Here is a 20115-nt window from a genome sequence, read left to right on the forward strand (position 1 = left end):
AAAGGTAATGCAACGAATGTGGGAAATATGCCAAGTCAACCTTGTGACTGGACAAATCGTTGTGCCTATTGTAGATTTTGCGCCTGGGAAGGTGACTCTCATTGTACGCGAATAGGTCAAAGCTAATTATCTTTGTCTATGAAAATAGATTAAACGCAGAGCTGGTCTCCGTCTACTAATTCTTCTCCATGAGGCTTAGTGCTTCAGAGACAGCGTGACAGCAAGTGGGTCGACTAAACTCCCCAAAACGCAAAGCGGTGCGCTCTTGCACCCACCTCCGCAACTCCCAAGTAGGTCAAGGTAGCGCAGATGAACATGAAAGCCTCCGGGGGTTAAGTCGTTACGCTGGAAAATAAACACGCTCCCAAAAGCGGGCGAGTGATGGTTTAATCCAAACTAATTCTTTCCTGGTTGCCAAGGCCACCGAGGAGGCTGCCACCTTCAAAAAGCTTCTTTTTTTTTTTTTACTTTTGTTTAAAAAAGGATTTTTTTTTAAAATGAATGATTGTTTTATTGTTCCTTTCTATACACAGCTTTTATAAGGCCTCATTTACACGACAGCTTTTTTCTTCATAAAAACAGAAAAATGTTCATTGTTTTACAATAATGGCGTTTAAGAGAAAGAAAATAGTGGCTTTTTTTAAAACAAACTCACCTAAAAGTGTAAGCTTTTCTAAATGATCTTTTTCTTTCAATATAAAGTGATAAAAACGTCATTTTTGCCTGCAAGCTTACACGACAAAGGCATTTTAATGAGCAAAACGGCAACTTTTAAAAATGAGTCTCTAAATGGATGCTTGTGAAAGTTCTTCAAAACACTGGCATGTGCAAATTGACAACGTGCAAAACATTTTTTAAGTTTCATGTATTATTGTGGCTCTGAGACAATGAGCCAATGTGCCCAGAGCTCTTAAAACTATTGATTTAGCAGCATATAGAAAGGAAGCGCTCTCCAATTAAAGAACACTCGAAAAAAAAAGACACTCAAAGGGAACTCGTCTTTGGCCTTTTCGAAGTGGGTGGAGCTTTTGCTGTGCTTTTGTGTGTGTTGTTTACATCCATGTAGACACCGCACACTGGAGCGACACATCGTAGTGTCAGCTTCTATTGTGTTTTCACACCTTTAAAAGCAAATTAGTTATTCCCAACCCACACATGCATTCATTATTCCCCCAACACAATGGATACGGGAAAAAAAAATCATTGTTCTTGCTTCACATGCTCAAAGCTATCTTGCAGCTCCATTTTAATGAGGGTGATACAAAAGGAAGAGATGAGAAGATGGAATATGATATGAATGATCAAAGTTAACTAATACGGCAGTTTAGGAAAGGTAAATGGTAGCACGATGCGGTCGGTGTAGCAATGCTGTTCAAACAGCAGTGGGTGTGTATGCGGCAGACTCAAGTGCCCTTTACTTCAGGGGCGGTGGCGTGCTGGTGAGTAAATGATGGCGGCCCCCCGAGGTATATGGACCCGGCAGATCAATAGACACAAGGGGGTCAAAATCAACACTGCTTGTTTAAAAGCGTGCGCCCGAGCTAATGGCGAGCTCCATGGCTTCCGCTGCGCTCTGGGTACTTACCATTTACACAAACATGTTATGGCGACTTTCAGACTTGGAAAAGGAAAACGCTGTGAAGCACTGTTTGGAGCCAATGTATTGTCTTCTATTTAAAAAAAGAAAAAAGGACAGGGAAAGCCAAATTGGGTTGCGAGCGACAGGCTTTCTCAAACTGTGGCGTGAGTGACCTCCTGTGTGGTGTGCCAGATTAAAAGTAGTGTAATAATTCCACATTTACAGACAACACTGGTGGCTGAAATAGGGGGAAATTGATTGGTAGGAGACAAAGTCTGAAGCTACAACTTGACTGGAGAGGGTGCCGAGATGTTGAAGGGGGTACGGCATGTTGACAGTTCTCGGAGGCCATGCATGTATGCTGCTACAAAGAGCTATAAAAAGTCACCTTTTTCCCAATGAGCTTCTTCCTGAGGAACTCGCGGGCTTCGAACATGTAGGGGATGTCGTAGAGTGGACGGAATCGCTTGTCTTTGTCCTTGTTCTTCTCCTGAATGGAGGGGGAGGAGGGGTCATGAATGAAGAGAATATGAAGAAAAAGAACAAATAATAAGCTCGGCGGCGTGTACACTCGCTGCCGCGCACAACAACTTGTCACAAAACAGTCGCCCACGCTTTGACACAGGCGCCACAAATAGAAGCCATTTGCATTTTGAAAAGGAGGCCGAGGTTTGGTGCGCATGACAAACACATGGATTCGGTGACAGGTGCTTTTATTTGTAGAGGAGAGATAAAACAAAAAATAAAATAAATATAGAAAAAATAAACATAACAAAACTATAATAATCAAAGAATGACAACAGTGCAGCTGGAGAATAAAAGGCAAGAGCTAACGAGGACACAATGAACGCCTGGTGGACAAATTCCTGTTTTTTGGCTAGGAACTCTGCCATTGTTTAGTTTCACAAAGACACATCATCCAAATGAACACACAAGCCTTTGAAAAATTATTCATTTCAGTCAGTTTCATTCACGTGGGAACGGTGTATGCAATATTACGCACATTCCCACTTCGGATTTTAAAAACCTTCCCTATGTCTCAGTTTATTTGCTTGTAACTTCTTGTCTGGTTATCTTCCAATATCTTCTTCTAATAAGCTGTTTCGCGGCGCAAAGGCTACCGTGTCACCGAGGGCTGTAAATGTCAGCACTCTAAGCCAATGAGGCGCAGGGAGCCAGAGAGGGGCGGGGTGGTGGGGGATGACAAAAGGTAGCACTTCTCCATCTTTTAGAAGGTTAATGGCGAGCGGTGCGCAAAAGGGTGGGAGTTGGAGACAGAAGACATGAAAATGAGACGAGCGAGCGAGAGAGAGAGACCGCGTGGATAAAGATGTCTTCATTCAAGTAGTCTGCTTATTTGCCATATTATTCCCCATTTACTTTGTTTTGATATTTATTGATTTATACAATAAAACTACAAATGAGATGCTAAAAAATCAAAACATTATTAACCGTTTTCAGCTAAAAAAAAGTTAATTCCACAACTAAAATTAAATATATTATCAGGCAATATGTGCACAACCAATCAGTGGCACTGCTGTAATGATTGACATTTGTTTAGGCCCATTATGTTTTGAGTTAATGCATTACAGTAAAGAGGGGAGAAGTAGTATGGAGCAGTATGACTTCAGCTGGTGTTAAGCAAAAACAGAAGCTTTCTTGTGATCTCAAACGCATACTTGGAGCAGAGCAGGAAAGACAATCTTGTCCAATGAGCCACATGCTGCTTCACCCAAGACATTTAACCCCCCCGCCCAATCAAAAAAAAAAAAAAAAAAGCCACAATCCTTGCTGCCTCTGACAGCGAGCAGAGACAGGAGATACAAGTGACAACGGTGGCGTGGTAAAATTACCGTGACAAGACAAAGTCTGAGCCCATCACCCACAAACTGCGCTAATGCTGCCTGGGGAAGGAGAGGGAAGGCTGGCAGGGGCGCGCGGGAGGGCGGCAGCGGCAGGGGCGGCGTCATGGCTTGTGTGTCTCAAAGCGTGACCCAGTGACAGCAGTTTGCGCTGGCTGTCCTGCGGGGGAAGCTCTCGTTCTATTTGGGGTAAATTCCCTTCGTCCCAAATTAGCAGTCACTGCTCAGGAATGGTCTTTGACTCCCGTGGAGAGGCATGACGCTGGCTGGATGCTTTGGCTGAGAATGCGCGCAAGCTTTGTGAACGTCAAAGGGGAAGGCATGACTCAGGAAGGATTGACGTCGGGAGAATAATCCACATGTTTTTGCACATTTTGGACTATTTTTTTTTTGCCATTCGGTTTGTTAATCTTCAAGCCATTTTGGCTGCATTGAATGGATATAGGTAGAATTTTCCAATAAGCTCCACAAATAAAACTAAATCCCACTGAAAAACCTTCTTGGATCCCACATTTATCTTAAAAAAAAACAACAACCTAATATTTGAAGTTAAGTTTGCAATATGGACTATTGGATTGAAACTTTAAGACTTGTCAACTAGATGGGACTATTGCTTGCCAAACAAAGGATGCAGCAAAATTTCACACCTTTTGCTGCTTTTGGGAAGGGTGCAAGAGAACATGAGGACAGCATAGATGACAACATCAAAACACATGTGAAGTGTCTCGCCCATAAACAAGCACTGCATTTTCAGTTAATGCTAACATGCAGTGGCAATGGAGGGGAAACAACAAGAAAAAAAATTGTGCACCAGTGACTCAAGTCTTGGGCAGCCCCCCTTCTTCCCCCTTCCCGTGTCATCATCGTCCAAAATTAAGGGGTCAAGACATGTCACGCCAGGCTGAGGGTGCGCTGTGGGCGCACACATGTCGTGCCAGGATGCTTGGATTCGGAGGGACGGAAGTGTGGAAGGGGAAATGGGGCAAAAATAGAACTAAAGCACGCATGTTAAATTGGTTTAGTAGCTTTGAGTTTCATTATCCAGAACCGAAGTACTGCATGGTCTGTCATTACATCTGCAAAGGAGATTTTGACTGGTATGGATTTATTTTATTTTTTTTGTTTATTATCCAAGCATATTCCCATGGGAATTTAGGCATTAATCCATTAAATATTAAAAAATAATGAAAAATAAGTCAATTTGAGTTAGACTTGTATGTTTTTCTGCATGGCTACACTCAGATTTGATCCAGACTGAAATTAATTGAAATATGAAAGTCACATTTAACAATGTTGGGATAATTCTACCTCCAATCTGTATACTGTTCAAGAGTTTTTTTAAAGGCCAACAATTTGATCACATTTAAGACTTCCCCTTCTTTAAATGTGGCAATATGTGCCAAAACCCAAAGACAGTGTGAGCTGATATTTGTTTATATAATCTATAAAATACACATAAAGCCATGTTGCTGTAATTTCGAGTCATTTAATTAATACAAACTACCTCACGTGCACTCAAAATGTTTCTGTTATTTTCAAGTCAATTGGACAAAAATGTGGCACTTTTGAAAGGATAAAGTGCATCTTAAAGGCTAATTGAGGTCTTTGTTTGAGATTAGGGATAGGTGGAGACCCTGTTTTCAGGTGATATGTCATTGTTTAAGCCTTGGTGGAGGTCTAGAAGAGATACAGTTGTAAAGAACTACGAGGGTTTGGACTGGTTGGTAGAATGTGAGCGCTATACAATGATGCACTACATCCTTAACCCTACTTAAAAAGCTCATGGGTACTAAAAAACCCTGCATGCAAGCGAGTGGGCACGAGCTCACAATGAGTCACTTGTGTAGCACTGACGTCCCTCTTTACTCTTTTTTTACTCTGCTGCTACAAGCAAAAATCCTAAAAAATAAAAGAGGAAAAAGACAAAAGAGTGACGAAGCAGAGGACAAAAAAACTCCCAGCTGCCGAGCTGGAAAGGACTGCACCAGTGCAGTAATAGTGAAAGGAAACATCAGCCATGTGCTAGTCTCATAACAATTAATGTAATCATCACAGGATGGAGGGTGGAGGAGAAGGTGGTGGTAGTGGTGGTGGGATGGGGGGGCTGTTAAAAGGAAGCAATAGGCGAGGTCGGAGGGGCTGTCAGACTTCATCAGTGCACTGCGAACATAGCGTTTGGCCTCGCTAACCCCGTTAAAGTACACAAAACACACAACCATGCTTGCGGAACGCTCAGACGTTTACAGAAAGGAATTAGCAGAGCGCGGACCTCCACTAAAGCAAACTGTTGATAAACGAAAAATGTCTTCGTTAACATGCTAAGTCATCGATGGTGCGAGTAAAATATGAGCGACTGTATGTTTATGTCTATTGTGCAATATGGCGGTTATCAAGAGCCATGACATTAGTCATATTGCATGTACATTTCTCATGCGCACATCTGCTCGAGCATACGTTTGGGCTTTTTCGACTGTTGTTTCTAGTCGTGCTGTTGATAATTGGCATGAACGAACATGCCAACGACTTGACTGCGGATTATTTCACAATTTTATTTATAGCGCACTGAAAAAAAAGCTGCTGAGCTCCAACATAAAACAATAAATATAATGTTTTTTTTTTCCATTGAAATATAAAAGCATTCCTTTCACAGTGTGCATGATGTCACTCGCATTGGCTGAAAGCTGAAGTTTGAATGTAAATACACAACTGCAGCTTTCTAATAGCCGTTAGTTCTGTGAGCTAGTTCTGTTAGTTAGTTCACTTCTATTGTGCACAGTGGCAGTTGTCATTTCGATCAGTGTTTCCAAACGTTTATTGAGCCAAGGCACATATTTTACATTTGAACAATCTCAAGACACCGCAAACAAAAATATCACAAAGTATATACAGATCAATATGTGCCTTTTTCCCACCTAGTGGAAGAAAATTTGCCTGTTACTATATGCCGCTGGCATAGATAGATGAACAAATTTATATTATTTCTAATGAATAAATAATTTTCGGCCAAATTAAGTGAAGTTTGATAACTTCCTAAAGCACACCTCTCACAGAAACACTTAGGAATCACGGATTAAGATTCTATGACACTTACCGTACATTGCCAGTGCTTGACAGAACGTGTCTATTTCTAGTCATTCTGTTTTTCTCTATTGTGCAACGTGGCGGTTATGATGAAATGAACGAGAGGTGCAATCGCACGACAAGTACAGTACGTTGCCTGCTTCAATTTCCTTGGATGGAAATATCGCCGTCATGAGTCAAACGGGTCGAGCGGCTGCCCGGCTGAGAAACGCACCTGCTGCGACCTCTCGCTCAACTCTGCCCCGCAGGCGAGCGTCCGTCTGCGCAGCGGTAAACGAGGCTAAGGGGCCAGACAAGTGTTGACTTTTGCGAGTATACCACGCTTTCAGATCATGACGGCGCTTGTAATGGTTACTCGTGATAATTTGAAACTGAATAAAGAACATATATGCAACATATTTCAATAAAATATCAGCAAACAGCATGTAGCGTTCACATTGCTCTCGTCATCAGAGGGCTCGCGAATCACCACGTCTCTGCACTGCTGCCATGGCGACGACAAGCCGAGCCAGCCGGACGGCAGGCGGGCGGTCGTTGCTAACTAAGCTCAGCGTGCAGGATGCCAATGAACAATTTCACAGGAGGGGAAAAAAATTAAAATAAAAAATGTCGCCAACCATTACAACGACCGCCCTCGAGCAACAGAAAATTTGCTCCCGAACCTTGCTTCAACGAGGAAGAGGAGAGGCAGCCATCTCGACAGTGGAACCTCCAAAGCCGTTGTTTTATCTCACAAGATGATACTTTACTTCTTCCACACTGAGTTATCGGGGCCACTTTTGGAAGTTCCACGGTAACTCAAGAAGGGTATCAGCAACGTGTCTAACTAACAAAAAAGGTCTTGTCAGAGTCTGTAATATAAGATGCAATGTGGTGACTTACTGAAAAGGCTTTCATTTGCAGACAGGCAGTGCACAAATAACAAATAAACCCACACTATTGTTGCTTTTATTGGCAGGAGACATTTCAATATATATATATTTTTTGCTGGCCTTTTTATTGACACATTTAATGTGTTTTTGGTTTTTTTAGCCAGTGCAGCCTAGATACGACAGAGCAGGTTGCCATGCGAGGTAACCAAGCAGTGTGTGTATAGTGCGTGTGTGTAGTTTTAATCTTAAAATTCGCTTCGCCTCGCTCTCTGCAATGCTGCAAACACTGGGCGTGTGCCAGCAGCGTCTTGGGGGGAGGGGGGGGGGGCCCCTCCGAGTGGTCACGGAGAGTTCCCACGGTCATTTTGACAAGGTTGTCAGGACGCATATAACACTCACCATTAACCCTCCTGTTATGAGTCTCATTTGTTTCTGTGGTGTAGCAAATGTTCATGTTTGTTCAGTCATAAAAGCAAATATTAATTAAAAAAATATATATACAGTGGTGCCTTGACAGTTGATCCTCGGCAAGGAACAACTAATATTACTGTGGCTTACTGAGTTTTGACTGACTCATCTATGACCACATATCTGTACTATACTGCCAGCAGGTGCCCAAGGCGCAGACACCAGGAGCAGCAGCACTATTTCCAATGAACTGAAGTAAAAAACGGAGCAAACACTTTTGGATTCTTTATATTCTATTTAATTATGTCATTGTTGCATGTTTTTATAAAGTATGACATGAGTGATTGCTTTTTTGTTTTTTAATTATAACATTACAAAACTTTTTTTTTTGTGGGCTGGAACGGATTATTGGTATTTCCATTCATTTCAGTGGGGAAAGATGATTTGCGATAGGACTGTTTTGAGTTTCAAGCATGGTCACGAAACGAATTAATAAAGGCAGCAGCCACTGTACTTTCAAATAAATGTCATTAAAAGAAAAGAACACCATTTTTTTTTTATTTAAAAAAAAAAATTCTGAATTGTAAACGTAAAGGTCAATTTAACCTGCAACACAACAAGATTGAAAAATATTCTAACAGTTATAAAAATCAAGAATAAAATTAAAGTCTGCTGGCCATAGTAAGACAACGTTTGCACTGTATTTTGTGTGTGTTTGTTGTGTGATTTCCCGTACCTCGCCCTCGATCCTGGGGGGCCGGATGCTGGACAGGTGGATGGTCTTGTACTCGCCTGAGTTCAGCTTGACCACCATTGCATCGGCGTTGACCACCTGCATCACCTGCGAAGGGCACAGAATAAGGAAGAGCATTCAAATAAAACGCAGGAAGTGATTTGGGAGGGGTGGGTATGGGACCGAATCACCAAGTCGCCGAGGTTTGAAGGACGAAGTGAAGATGTTGCACGATCCGGGGAGAAGACGAAAGATTTAAAACACAAACAAGCTGTCAGGAGATTGGCTGGCAGAGCGTTACATTGCTGTCGTAACCCCAAGCGGACAGCCATAATTCACGGAAATATCCGTGAGTTTAGCGAAGGACACGATTGCCGATCTGATTGTGTTGCCTCCTGAAATAAGTCATTGGCTTGTCAATCTTGTGTTAGGAGAGCAGAGAGGAGGACTTACAGCCTGATTGCAATCATGTTCCAGGATGGCCAATTTTGAAATAATGTTTGAATACGTAGATTATGACATGTTTTGGCCTTTTGTGCACATGCAAATGAGGTCTAATGTATTCGTATTCATATTCAACATGGAACTGGGACAGGAAGTGTAACTGTCTCATATGCGCTGGCCACACGCTACTCTGTAAACAAACACAGTGAGGCTGAGCCTCTGGCTCACAGACGTTATAGCTAGTGATACGCTTTTGGCAGCACGTCAAACTTATTAATACACTTGAAACAACTAACCCAACGCAAACATGTCAGGGCGTAGCTTGAGAGGCTAACTCCTTAGCATGGCTCGCTCCCCAACTCAATTAAAATACAAATTGGCTCCATTGTTACACTTTGTAAACGGGCGACTACGTTGTTGAAAAATATTATATATATATATTACTATCTATCTTACTACTAGCGCACCACATTAGCATAACACGCCACACGGGGACTGTGACGCCCGGCGACCAAATAACTTGAGTCACACGAGTCTCCCGGGGAAAATTATGCAAATCTCCTGAGATGAAAAGTCATCATTTAAAGTCATGAATACCAAAGAAGTGGGGAGTAAAAACTGGGAGTTCTATGAAAAAAAGAAAAGACAGAAAGGGGTTACCCGTGACAGAGATGGCGCCCAAAAATGGAGGAATTAACCACGTGATGCTTACAGTACGTTTACAGGCAGGTGGGTCAACATTACTATAAAGTGCCTTTGGTGTCCTCATCAAGAATCACGCCATCAACAATAAAATGTAGCAGAACAACCAAACTTTGAGTTCTTATTATGTGAGTGGCCAGAAATTTGCACACACAGAGTACAATGATAAAAGTCTCTTAAAAATGCATTTCCTTCATTTTACACCATTTTTTATTGGATGTATGTGATTTTGCCATGTCTCTGCTAACAGTGTGTGAAATAAGAGGCTTTATGTTACTAATCCTTTTTGTCTTCAAGTTATTTGACAAATAAGTTATTTTGACCATGTATAACCCGTTTTCATAATCACCTTGAACATTTTTAAATTGCTGTCCAACCTGTCATTATGGGTAACAGGCACCTTGAAGAAACCCTTCAGTGACATTACAACTTTCATTTTGTCATTTAATGGAGGCTGAAACAGTGAATAATTGGAGAATAAATATTTACAGTTATGTTCCTAATTTTCATTACATTATGTGTTTAGTTGGATGTTGTCAAGCTTAACATGTCCACTCTGTCATAGTGAAATATCACCTGAAAAAAATGTATTTAATAAAAACGCAAAATAAATATTTGTTCAACAGTACATAGTCAGCTTGCTAACTGAATGTCCACAATGTGCTCATAAAATGCTAACATTAGCCAAAAATGTCCACCCCTTCGTTGTCCACTCTGTCGGCAAGCTTACATATTTTGCTGTTTGCATGTACATTGTCGACTTGCAGTTAATTTTGAAAAACAAATGTGGGAGCTTGACCAATATGCATTTCCAACAGCGTCAATGAATATGTTGGTAAACTCAATTATGGAAAAATCTCAACTTTTTTCCGTGACATCTCAAAGGCACCTTGTGGTGATAATGACTTGGGTATGAAAAAAAAACGGTGTCGGAGTGTGTATTTGTGCGTTTGTGTGTGTATGCCTGGAAAATTTTAAAACACAAACGCAGGCTCAACAGGAGGCTCATTTTCCCCTCACATAAACAAGGCCAACAGCCAGCTGGGAGCAGGAATTAGACCGGGCCCACTAGCCGGTAATGCGTCACATGCCGACACAAGGTCACTGTGCGGCCCGCACACGTAAATAAGGCATTTAGCAGCTAATTGGGAAAGGAGGGGTGGTAGCGGTGAGATAGATCAACGCCCGGAATAGCTGGAGCAAAGATGGAGGATGGAGCCATGTCATCTGATATGACAAAGATGAGGGGGGTGGGTGGGGGGGCAGTAGACTTGGTGTGACTCATGGTCCCAGTCGTGAGGTTTCCACAGGTGGCAATCTACTGCCACCCTCTGTTCGTTGCCGTGTAAGACATCTGCAGTGACTAAGATCTGTCACAGCGCAGTGAGAAGGTGCTTTTAACCCACAGGGCAGGGTGGGGGGGGGATTAGGGGACGCGAGACTTACTCATCTATGGCAGCATTTCCATAAAAACTGCCCTGAGAGGTGACTTGTCACAGAAAAAAAATACAAAAAGAGTTTATTCTGCCTCAGATAAACAAGCGGTATGTTTTTTTTTTTTTAGCCTGCAGCATCACAGAAAAATGTGGCAAGTAAATAGTGGGAATGCCGTGACAGGTGGCGCTAATTTTGCGGGAACCTTTTCACCAAGTTGCTGCTCCAGTTTGAGAGACAGCTAAAAACAAAAGGCATGTTTTACTTTATTTTAGTTGTATTTACTTGTACAGTTGTGCCTCGAGTTTTTCAAGAAACAAGAAGTCGTTAAGACGATTTATTTATATATTTTTTTGCTTTGACTCGCATGCAGAATTTTGACCATTCAGGCTATTTAATGCCACTCCCAGTTGAGGTTTACTGTCAAAATAACCCTAAAGTCTGCTAGCTGAATTCCACTGTGACACAGTAAAACTGTTTCGGCAGAAAAGGGATACAGATTTTCCATTCTGCTTGACCTAACAGATGAACAGGACAAAACAAACAGTAGAGCAACATATGTAGACCGACAAAACAAAGGCACATTTTCTTCATCCTCTATGAAAAATTACTAATACTAGAACACCTTCCTGAGTCACTTACAGTAGTTGTGAAACTGTTCTTCCTAAGTGTCGACATGACTTATACTGCCACCAGGTGGCCAAGTCACACACACCAGAGTGAGCTGCAATGAAGTAATCACGATGAATGTACTGTTTAATATTTTACATTCTATTTAAGTAGATATCTGTGTGTGTGGGTGAGCAGTTTTACTGTATTCTTCCATCTTCTTATACTCGCTAAAATGCTATATTTGTAACATTGCCTGTTAAAATAAATAAATAAATAAATGCTATGGGGGAGCAAAATGAGGGAGGTGTAGTCTCCCCAGCTATGAAAGGTAAGTAAAAAGGCTTTTACGCCACATCATTTTCACTCTATCACCTTAAATTATTATTTTTTTCTTCTTCCTTTTACTGGGGCGAGGAGGGTAGGACTATCGGGACATGGCCTACATCCAGACCCAAATAAAAAAATGAAAATGAAGAGGCGTCAGCAGGATTGACTTGTGGGGATGGGACCTTCTCTGGCCCGCCACGCTGTCTAACCATTAGTCAGGTAATAGGGAGTGAAAAGTACATGGGACAGAGATGGACGGATGGACGGGAAGAAGGATCGACGTGCACCAGGGACAGATGGCGCATATTTATATATATATATATATATTTTTTTTAATGACTATTAAGTTCAGGGTGTACCCCGCCTCTTACTCAGAGTCAGCTGGGATAGGCTCCAGCGCCTTAGTGAGGATAAGCCGTACTAAAAATGATTGGATGAATGATTTAACCAAATGTTACAATAAATTAAAAAATAATTTGACAAAAATAAACAAAAACAATCACTCAATCAACAATTTCTTCAGTATTGCTATTTATGTAGCATCCCGTTCATATCCCTGCCCGCTACAAACACAAACCAGATGAGCGCTTTTTTTATTCTTTTTTTTAAATTTTTTTTAAGCATCCCAATCCAAACCATACCAATGCCGAGCTGAACAGCTTTTCCCCATTTCTTTTCCTGCCGCCAAACAAATCCCAGCCTCTCTTTTTGTGAGATCTGAGATCATTCTACCTCTTTTTGTGTGCATCCATTAAGCCAGCTCCCTTGATCGCCAGCTTTTATGTAAGCCTCAGGCAACCCGTGAATTTAATCAGGATAGTTAAAAAAAGTCTGGAGGGAGAACTCTGGGGATGTTTAATATTTTTCTACTCTGTTGCTTCAGGAAAATTAATCCAGTGAAGGCAGTAATGGGACTGAGACGATGTGGAAATGTATATATTATTTTACACAGACCATACTGTCCATCTGACTCCATTTAAGCTGATATGTGCTGACAAGTATGAAGGTGTGTACTCTGCATTGAGGACACTTTCGTCTCCCCCTCCAAGGCCCCGGCCAATAACCTCCAAAGCTAATATGTGCCTGGCTTTTAGCAGCATGAGCCAGCAATTTGGGGCCTAATTGGACGAGGGACCCTTTTTCAAGGTGCCCGTCAAGCTTTGTTTATTGGGAGACAAGGAGAAGTGTCAGGGTACAAAATGGGGGTCGGCTTTTATTCAGTTTTACCTTCGTGTCGGTTCTAAAAGGTATCAAGGCTCCAGTTTGAAACAGGGCGCTGCTTCTGCAGCTTCAGATTTTAGGACAGGATGCGGAAGTGAGAGGAACGCAAACTTCAAGGCCTCAACCTCTCGTGTCTCTGGTCCAAGCACAGAGTGAAGCAAGTGAATAGTTTGATTGGATACATTTGAGTGGGCCTCTTTTGTTAAAAATGAAGAGCAGAAGGAAGCCCAACAGCCATGGACATAAATTTGTGTGCAGATTAATTTCCCCCCATTAAGCTGTCTAGTCAGTTCATCTTTTTTTTTTTTTTTAATTGCATCACTCATGGCTCCTAGACCTTTAAAACAAGAAATTGGGAAGATTATATTTCCACAGTCTTCAGCTTTAAATCGCCACATGTACAGACTTTTAGGGGCACGGCTGGATTTTTAAATTTATTTTTTTTAAAGTAGTGATTTAACATGATTATGGGGAGGTGCTGTGTTGATGTTGGTGCACAACATCAATATCCCAACTGTAACGATGCAGTGTTTGGTGGCTCAAGCAAGATGACATTTTTTTTTGTTTTTAAAGTAGCGGTTCTGAAGATGCGAGTATTCCAGCCGACGGCGAATAAATACTAAACGCCTCACCTTGGCCACAAACTGTCTGTCCTTCTGGTCCAAATTGGCTGTGGGTGCCACGTAGTCCTTCCAGATGCGTACTTTACGCTCTTTAGCAGATCTGGACACACAACAGAAGCATGTAAGACAGTGGACATGAAGTAAATGGCTGGAAATGCTCAGTTAATGGAGAACTGCACTGAACCTGATGACTGCTTGTCATGCCATTCACTGCCAGCCGTTTTAGAGCAGCTCAAAATATATTATATTATATATTGTGTTCTGAGACCATATACGCAGCGAAGTAAACAAAAGAATAGTCCGTTTGAGTGCGAGGTCCAGCTTCCGTCTCAGCATTTCTTTCCCTCATAATCGACATGACAAGCCGAGATTTGCCGTCAAATCTTCTACTCAAAAGCTGTGCTGATCTCAAATACAAAGCAATGCTGCCATCTACAGGGGTTTGTTAGTCATTACAATGGTTTACAAATTAGAATTTTACAGAAAACCTGGGCAAGGCCCTCTTCCACACATATGCATTGAAAAAGGTATTAGATAATAAATAATATGGGAGTGTCATAAACAGTCGAATAAAAATATCCCCACCAGTGAATAAGTTAACATTAGTCCCAAATACACCCTTAGAATCTTTCACAAAGTGCCTTAAAAAAATGTGTTTTAGTACCGTTCAGCAGCTCGAAGTTTCTCGGCACCCTGTGTGTAGACGGCCATGGACCAGTCCACGCAACGGGCAAAGCCTTCCTTAAGCAGCAGTTCGGTGATATTGCCGTTCTGCGGGGGGAAAAAAGACAGCAGAATGAGTGTGAATGGATCAGAAAACTTGGCACCACCACGTACGCGCCACACTAACTGTCCTCATCGCTTACCGGGTGCATGATGGTTCCCAGGATGACCTGGTTGGGGCAACTCTCCAGGATGATCTGCACGTCACGCTGTAGCAGCCGGGACTCTGTGAAGAACTTGGCCTCGGCGGCGAAAGACTCCGGCGACTCTGTGCCATCTGCTTCCCGCTTGAACGTGGGACACTGCGAGGCCCAGAAGAAACGTTTTTTTAATTTGCTACGCCAGTCTTTTTAGCGCTCCTCACTGTCATTGGATGTTGGGATACAAACGACGACACGCCCTTTCAGCGGCGAGCCAGTAAAGTAACATCATATCTTCAAGTTGTTTTGTGGTCGCAGTTTTGTAAAAAAAAAAAAAAAAAAATAGAGATTGATGGGGAACGCTGCTGAGTGGATATAACATGGCAGCAGAAGCGAGACAAACATGGAACAGAATTGTACAGCTACTCTTTTTATTGTTTTGTTTTTTTATAATAAATGTAACTAGCAGTTTTTTTTCAGTGAAGTTACCTTGATTCCAGACAGCATGACCGTGACCAGGTAGTAGTCGGGCAGCAGCAGGGCACGCACAACGCTGCCGTCACGCACGTGCTCGATGATGGCTGACGGGGGGAAAGGACAGTGTGAGGGTTATAACTTGTCTTTATAATTTAGGTTTTTTTAAATGACATTTTATTAAGAAAATAATCAGAATTCACAATAAATATAAATTGGATCTAATAAAATAGAAGGTATATAACTTGATTTTAAAATATATTACAACTGCTTAAAAATAAGTTAGAAAATACAAAATAAATAATACTTTTTTTTTTTTAATTAACATATTAGGTTGATAAAAACAACATTAAAATGTAATACCTAGAATTTATTAGGTCATGATTCTCAAAGTAGTGAGCAGGCTCGCTCTTGAGGTACACCAAAGAATCACTGTTTTGGTACAATTCAGTTGTATTTAACTTTTTATACATTTGATAAAAACAGAATATCACTTTAAAAAAATATGAAATATTTAAAAAAAAACTGAATTTAAATATGTTCATGTAAAATATAAAATAATAAAAGCAATAATTAAAATAAAAAAATACAACCAAGACATTCACTATACACACACACACACACACACACACACACAGCCTCATGTTGGCATGCATTAAAAAAAGCTTGCAGGATGAGAGAAACCTATGTGAAAGTCATTTTGCTCTTAAACGGCACATCAACATTTGGAGGACCATCTTTGTGAGGAAAAATTCAAAAGGCAACGAAGAGGCCCTTTTCTTGCTCTTTAGCTGGCCGGCTTGCAGGCCGGTGAAATGAGCTGAGCAGCTGTTAACAGCACTGAGCGCCACTTTACACCTCTGAAGGTTGATCGAGCAGGCGCCATTACGTGACACCCCCTCCTCCCTAAAGCGCATCTTCTGAGTCGCACAACCCGAGAAAATGTCGGGGTGCTGCTTTGTATACCGTTGACGGGCTTCTGGTGCAGGGAGTCCACAAAGTTGCGCGGGTTCTCGATGGTGTACTTGAGGTCACGGATGGTGTGCGCGCCACCGCCTTCGCTCCACATGCCCTTCTTGGACGCTTTGGCCTGGTCCTCCGTCTCGCACAGTCTGGCCTGGTCCGGACTGGAAGAAGAAACATGCAATTAGTGTGACGTCGTGTGTGGCACTCTCAATACATTACAGCCACAGTGTGAGGGATTGGCAACATAATTATTACATGTCACGCACAGAATAAAAGCATACATACACATGTGCAATTCATTAAAATTACAACTATTTATAGAATACGATAAAAATAAAATGGGAAAAAATAAATGAATAAAACCAAATAAGCCGGCATAGTGGTCGACTGGTTAGCGCATCTGCCTCACAGTTCTGGGGACCGGGGTTCAAATCCCAGCCCCGCCTGTGTGGAGTTTGCCTGTTCTCCCTGTGCCTGGCTGGGTTTTCTCCGGGCATTCCTAATATGTTCCCTCAATCGTGTTGCTAATCTCAATACCAAAAATGGACCGTTTACATGTACAGGGTGCACCAAAATCCAAAACGACCAGTAACCGCTTCCTCCCAAATGGCAGTCATCTTGTAAACACGTCTGCCTCCACCATCCAAAGCCATTGTCCTAATGTTAATTATCCTCCCATCACCATTTGTGGACAAAGTCACACTGGATAATGGCTCGTGGAGGCACTGGGGGGAAACTAAGTAAGTGTTTTTGTGTGTTTAGTCAAAGGTCACGTGACTGAAGGTCTATTTGAGGAGGGAATAAAGGCAATTAGCTTTGAACGACAGCGCACTGCTGCCACCATGTGGACCCTAGTGGTACTACCCTCAATCGCAACTGCATCGTTTTTCCACAAAGGCAGCATTTGTCGTATGTCGACCACTTGACTGATTTTTTTATGTCACACGGGCGCACGGCGTGCTTCTACTGTCTGCTACCTGCGATTGCGGGGCCAGAACGCGCTAATTACAAACCAGAGAAGCCGGTGTTGCCAGTGGTTACGCAACGTCCCAAAATAAAAAGTACTATAGGTTCTCTTTATAGTACTTTCATGAGCTCAACTAGTAGAAACGTCTTACTTGTTGCCTCGGATTCCTTCCCGCCGTACCGTGGCGAGGCCCTCTTTCACCAGCGACTCTGCGATGTTCTCGCCTGTTGTGTCTACACAAGAGAGAAAAAGACAAAGTTAAGTAGAATGTCCAAATATCACTGTATACTCAAATATGAATATTGAAAACATTCAGATTTATTTTATTATTATTTTTCTATATTTAAGCGCAGTGTAAATGTTCAAACTGTTTCCTCAATGCCCCTTGTGAGTGTTTTCATTTTGTATTTGTGTGTTTGACAGTTTGTCCCGTTCAACAAAGCTGAAAGCGCATCAGCGACTGTCACTCTCCTGTTCGTTCGGTGGTGGCGCTGTCCAGTTTCGAGCAAGTGGTCGTACCCGTTTTTGCCAGAAACACAGCGAGCGTACTGACCTTTTCCCAGGTAGACCATGCCGTACTCACGGCCCTGGGGGGTCTTGATCTCCACGGTGAAGCACACCTCTTTACCAATCAGCTTCTTCCGCAGGAACTCTCTGGTTTGAAAGGCCCACGGCTAGGGACAGGAAATAAAAAAGTCGGATGATACCACAAACGTGAAATGGAACGTGTCCGACTGCTCAGTACAATTTAAATTATACGCATGTATTATATAATATACCATGCAGATGCCAAAGTAACGAACAGGTAGCTGAGCGAGTAGCGGCTAAGAGGAGCCAACAAATGGCCCTGATAGTTTGTTTTTCTTTTTTTTTTATTTCACAATCAAAGGGTGAGTAGTATTACTTAAATTCCGTTTAATTGTAACATGGTTCAGTAATTTGTTTTAGTTCAAAGTGGTTTTCATTTATTTGTATTATTGGGTCTTGTACTTCTTTTTGGTTTAATTATTGAGTAGTTTGACTGTTTTTTCATGCAGAAATTTTTTTTTTTCCCATTTTGTTCTAATGTCCATACTTAATTTGAGTTTTATTACTGTTGGATATATTGTAGAAGTTATCATTTATTTGCTTAGCTTGCATTAGTATTATGGACAATTTTTAGAAAGAAAGATGTCTCGCCTTCAAGATGACGACTCAGCAGGAATCATCTGAGAGAAGGACGTGTCAGGTGTTGGTGCCATGTTTTCACCTTGAAACCCTCCCCTTAGTGTGTTGTGTCTTGTAAACTTAGAAACCTCCCTATTTTCAAATAAATGCAGGAGCGACGGGAGAGATTGTTTAGAGCGTGTTGAGAGGCTGTAATCTGAACAATCTCCCATCCGCCCTCCTCATGAGAAAAAGAAACCAGCGTCTTCATTCCTTTTGTGTCTATTTTTTATAATGTTGGGCAAGATAAATCCAACAATTACACAGAAATTTTGCTTTAATATTTACATTTTAGTGTTGTTACTTAATTTTGGTATTATTATAAAGTAGATTTTAGATTTATCATGTAGCTTTATTATATTCACTTCATATTCTTTCACTTCATTTTAGTTTTATGATCAAGTTTCTACTTTTAGTTTTATACGACAGAGTTCATATTTAATATTAAATAGTTTGCTCATTTTAGTTTTATGTTATATCATTTTATTATTTTGTACTTTATTTTACTTTATTAGTACTCTTCTACTTAATTAAATTTGTGTTATGGAGTAGATTTTACATGTAGTCTACAACAGTTTTACTTTATTATAGTTGTAGTTTTAGTTATAGTTTTATTATAGTCTTCCAGTATCAAACAGCGGTTTTGCTTTACTTTAGTTTTACTGTACAGTAGTTTCACTTACTTTTATTTTTGTTCGTCATTTTTTTCACTTCCTTGTAGTTGTATCACAAAATGGTTTTATTTTATTGTAGTTTTGCTATCCGTGCTTAACTTCAAAATATTAGTTGTCAACAGTTCTTTAAGGTTTTCCAACGTCGGGCGGCAATTTGACACTGGGAATAATTGCTTTGAAGAGAAAAGAACTGGGAAGTCAACTGCCGTGGTTGACTGCAATTAGTTGAACAGACAACCACCGCGGCTTCAATTCCTCCTGCAAACATTAGCCGCCATACCCCGAACAAAATTGTGATTTTAACATACATAAACAAACACACGCACGCACAACAACAACAACAACACCACACCTCGTCGGGGGTGTCCTTGGTGTCGGGCTGGCTCTGGGCGGCTCGCCGGGCCAAGGCGCCGGCTCGGATGTTGCTGAGGTTGATTTGACGCTCCGGTGGCGGGCCGCCGCGAGGCTGACCGCGCACGATGATGGCGCACCCGGACAGGACCTGGAGGAAAAACACAAAAACAATAACAACCACTTGAATAACAATGGTCATATAATAGTAAGACAGTGAAGAGAGAAGATGGAGACAGAGCTGGTAATTCCGGACCGTTGCCATGACGACAATTCTGACCATCAGCAGAGCTTTTAGCGGCACACAAAAAAAAAAAGAAAATGCAAGTGCTCGTAAAGTGCATGATGGTGATGGGGGGGGGGGGGGGTTGAAAACAGGAGCGACGTGTCAATCTAGTGGGGGGGGGGCAACTGGTAGGGTTCGAACACACTAACCAAGTAGTGTTCACCGACAAAAACAGCACTTTATCAAAATACGAGCAAAAGAATGATTAAAAAACAGTCGACCGCTTAGCTTTTAGACAACTAACGTGGCCAACTTGTTAAGACAATTCCAAAGTTCACCGTCAGTCGTTCCAGTCAACTCTCCGACGGCTTCAGCCCCCCTACTCGCCCCGAGCTAGCCACCAGTTAGCTTGGAAACCTCACATCGGTCGCGGCTGTGGCGACGAGCATGCAACAAGTTCGCTTTTTTGTTTTGTTTTTGCTTTTAAAAT

The 20115-nt window shown here is 41.7% G+C and overlaps 1 protein-coding gene across 1 annotated transcript in view; it reads right to left on the reverse strand.

The window, feature by feature from the left end:
- Window positions 1–20115, reverse strand: part of snd1 (staphylococcal nuclease and tudor domain containing 1) — a 107949-nt gene that overhangs the window by 87319 nt on the left and 515 nt on the right. Inside the window, exons 2-11 of the mRNA XM_061667360.1 lie at window positions 19401–19550; window positions 17722–17842; window positions 17320–17401; window positions 16202–16362; window positions 15251–15342; window positions 14765–14923; window positions 14563–14669; window positions 13908–13998; window positions 8539–8643; window positions 1968–2069 (exon numbers count right to left, since the gene is read on the reverse strand). Coding sequence (XP_061523344.1) covers window positions 1968–2069; window positions 8539–8643; window positions 13908–13998; window positions 14563–14669; window positions 14765–14923; window positions 15251–15342; window positions 16202–16362; window positions 17320–17401; window positions 17722–17842; window positions 19401–19550 — 1170 coding nt within the window. The remainder of the gene's footprint in view (window positions 1–1967; window positions 2070–8538; window positions 8644–13907; window positions 13999–14562; window positions 14670–14764; window positions 14924–15250; window positions 15343–16201; window positions 16363–17319; window positions 17402–17721; window positions 17843–19400; window positions 19551–20115) is intronic.

This window comes from Phycodurus eques, chromosome 22, assembly GCF_024500275.1.
Source record: "Phycodurus eques isolate BA_2022a chromosome 22, UOR_Pequ_1.1, whole genome shotgun sequence".
In the NCBI taxonomy this organism is placed as follows: Eukaryota; Metazoa; Chordata; class Actinopteri; order Syngnathiformes; family Syngnathidae; genus Phycodurus; species Phycodurus eques.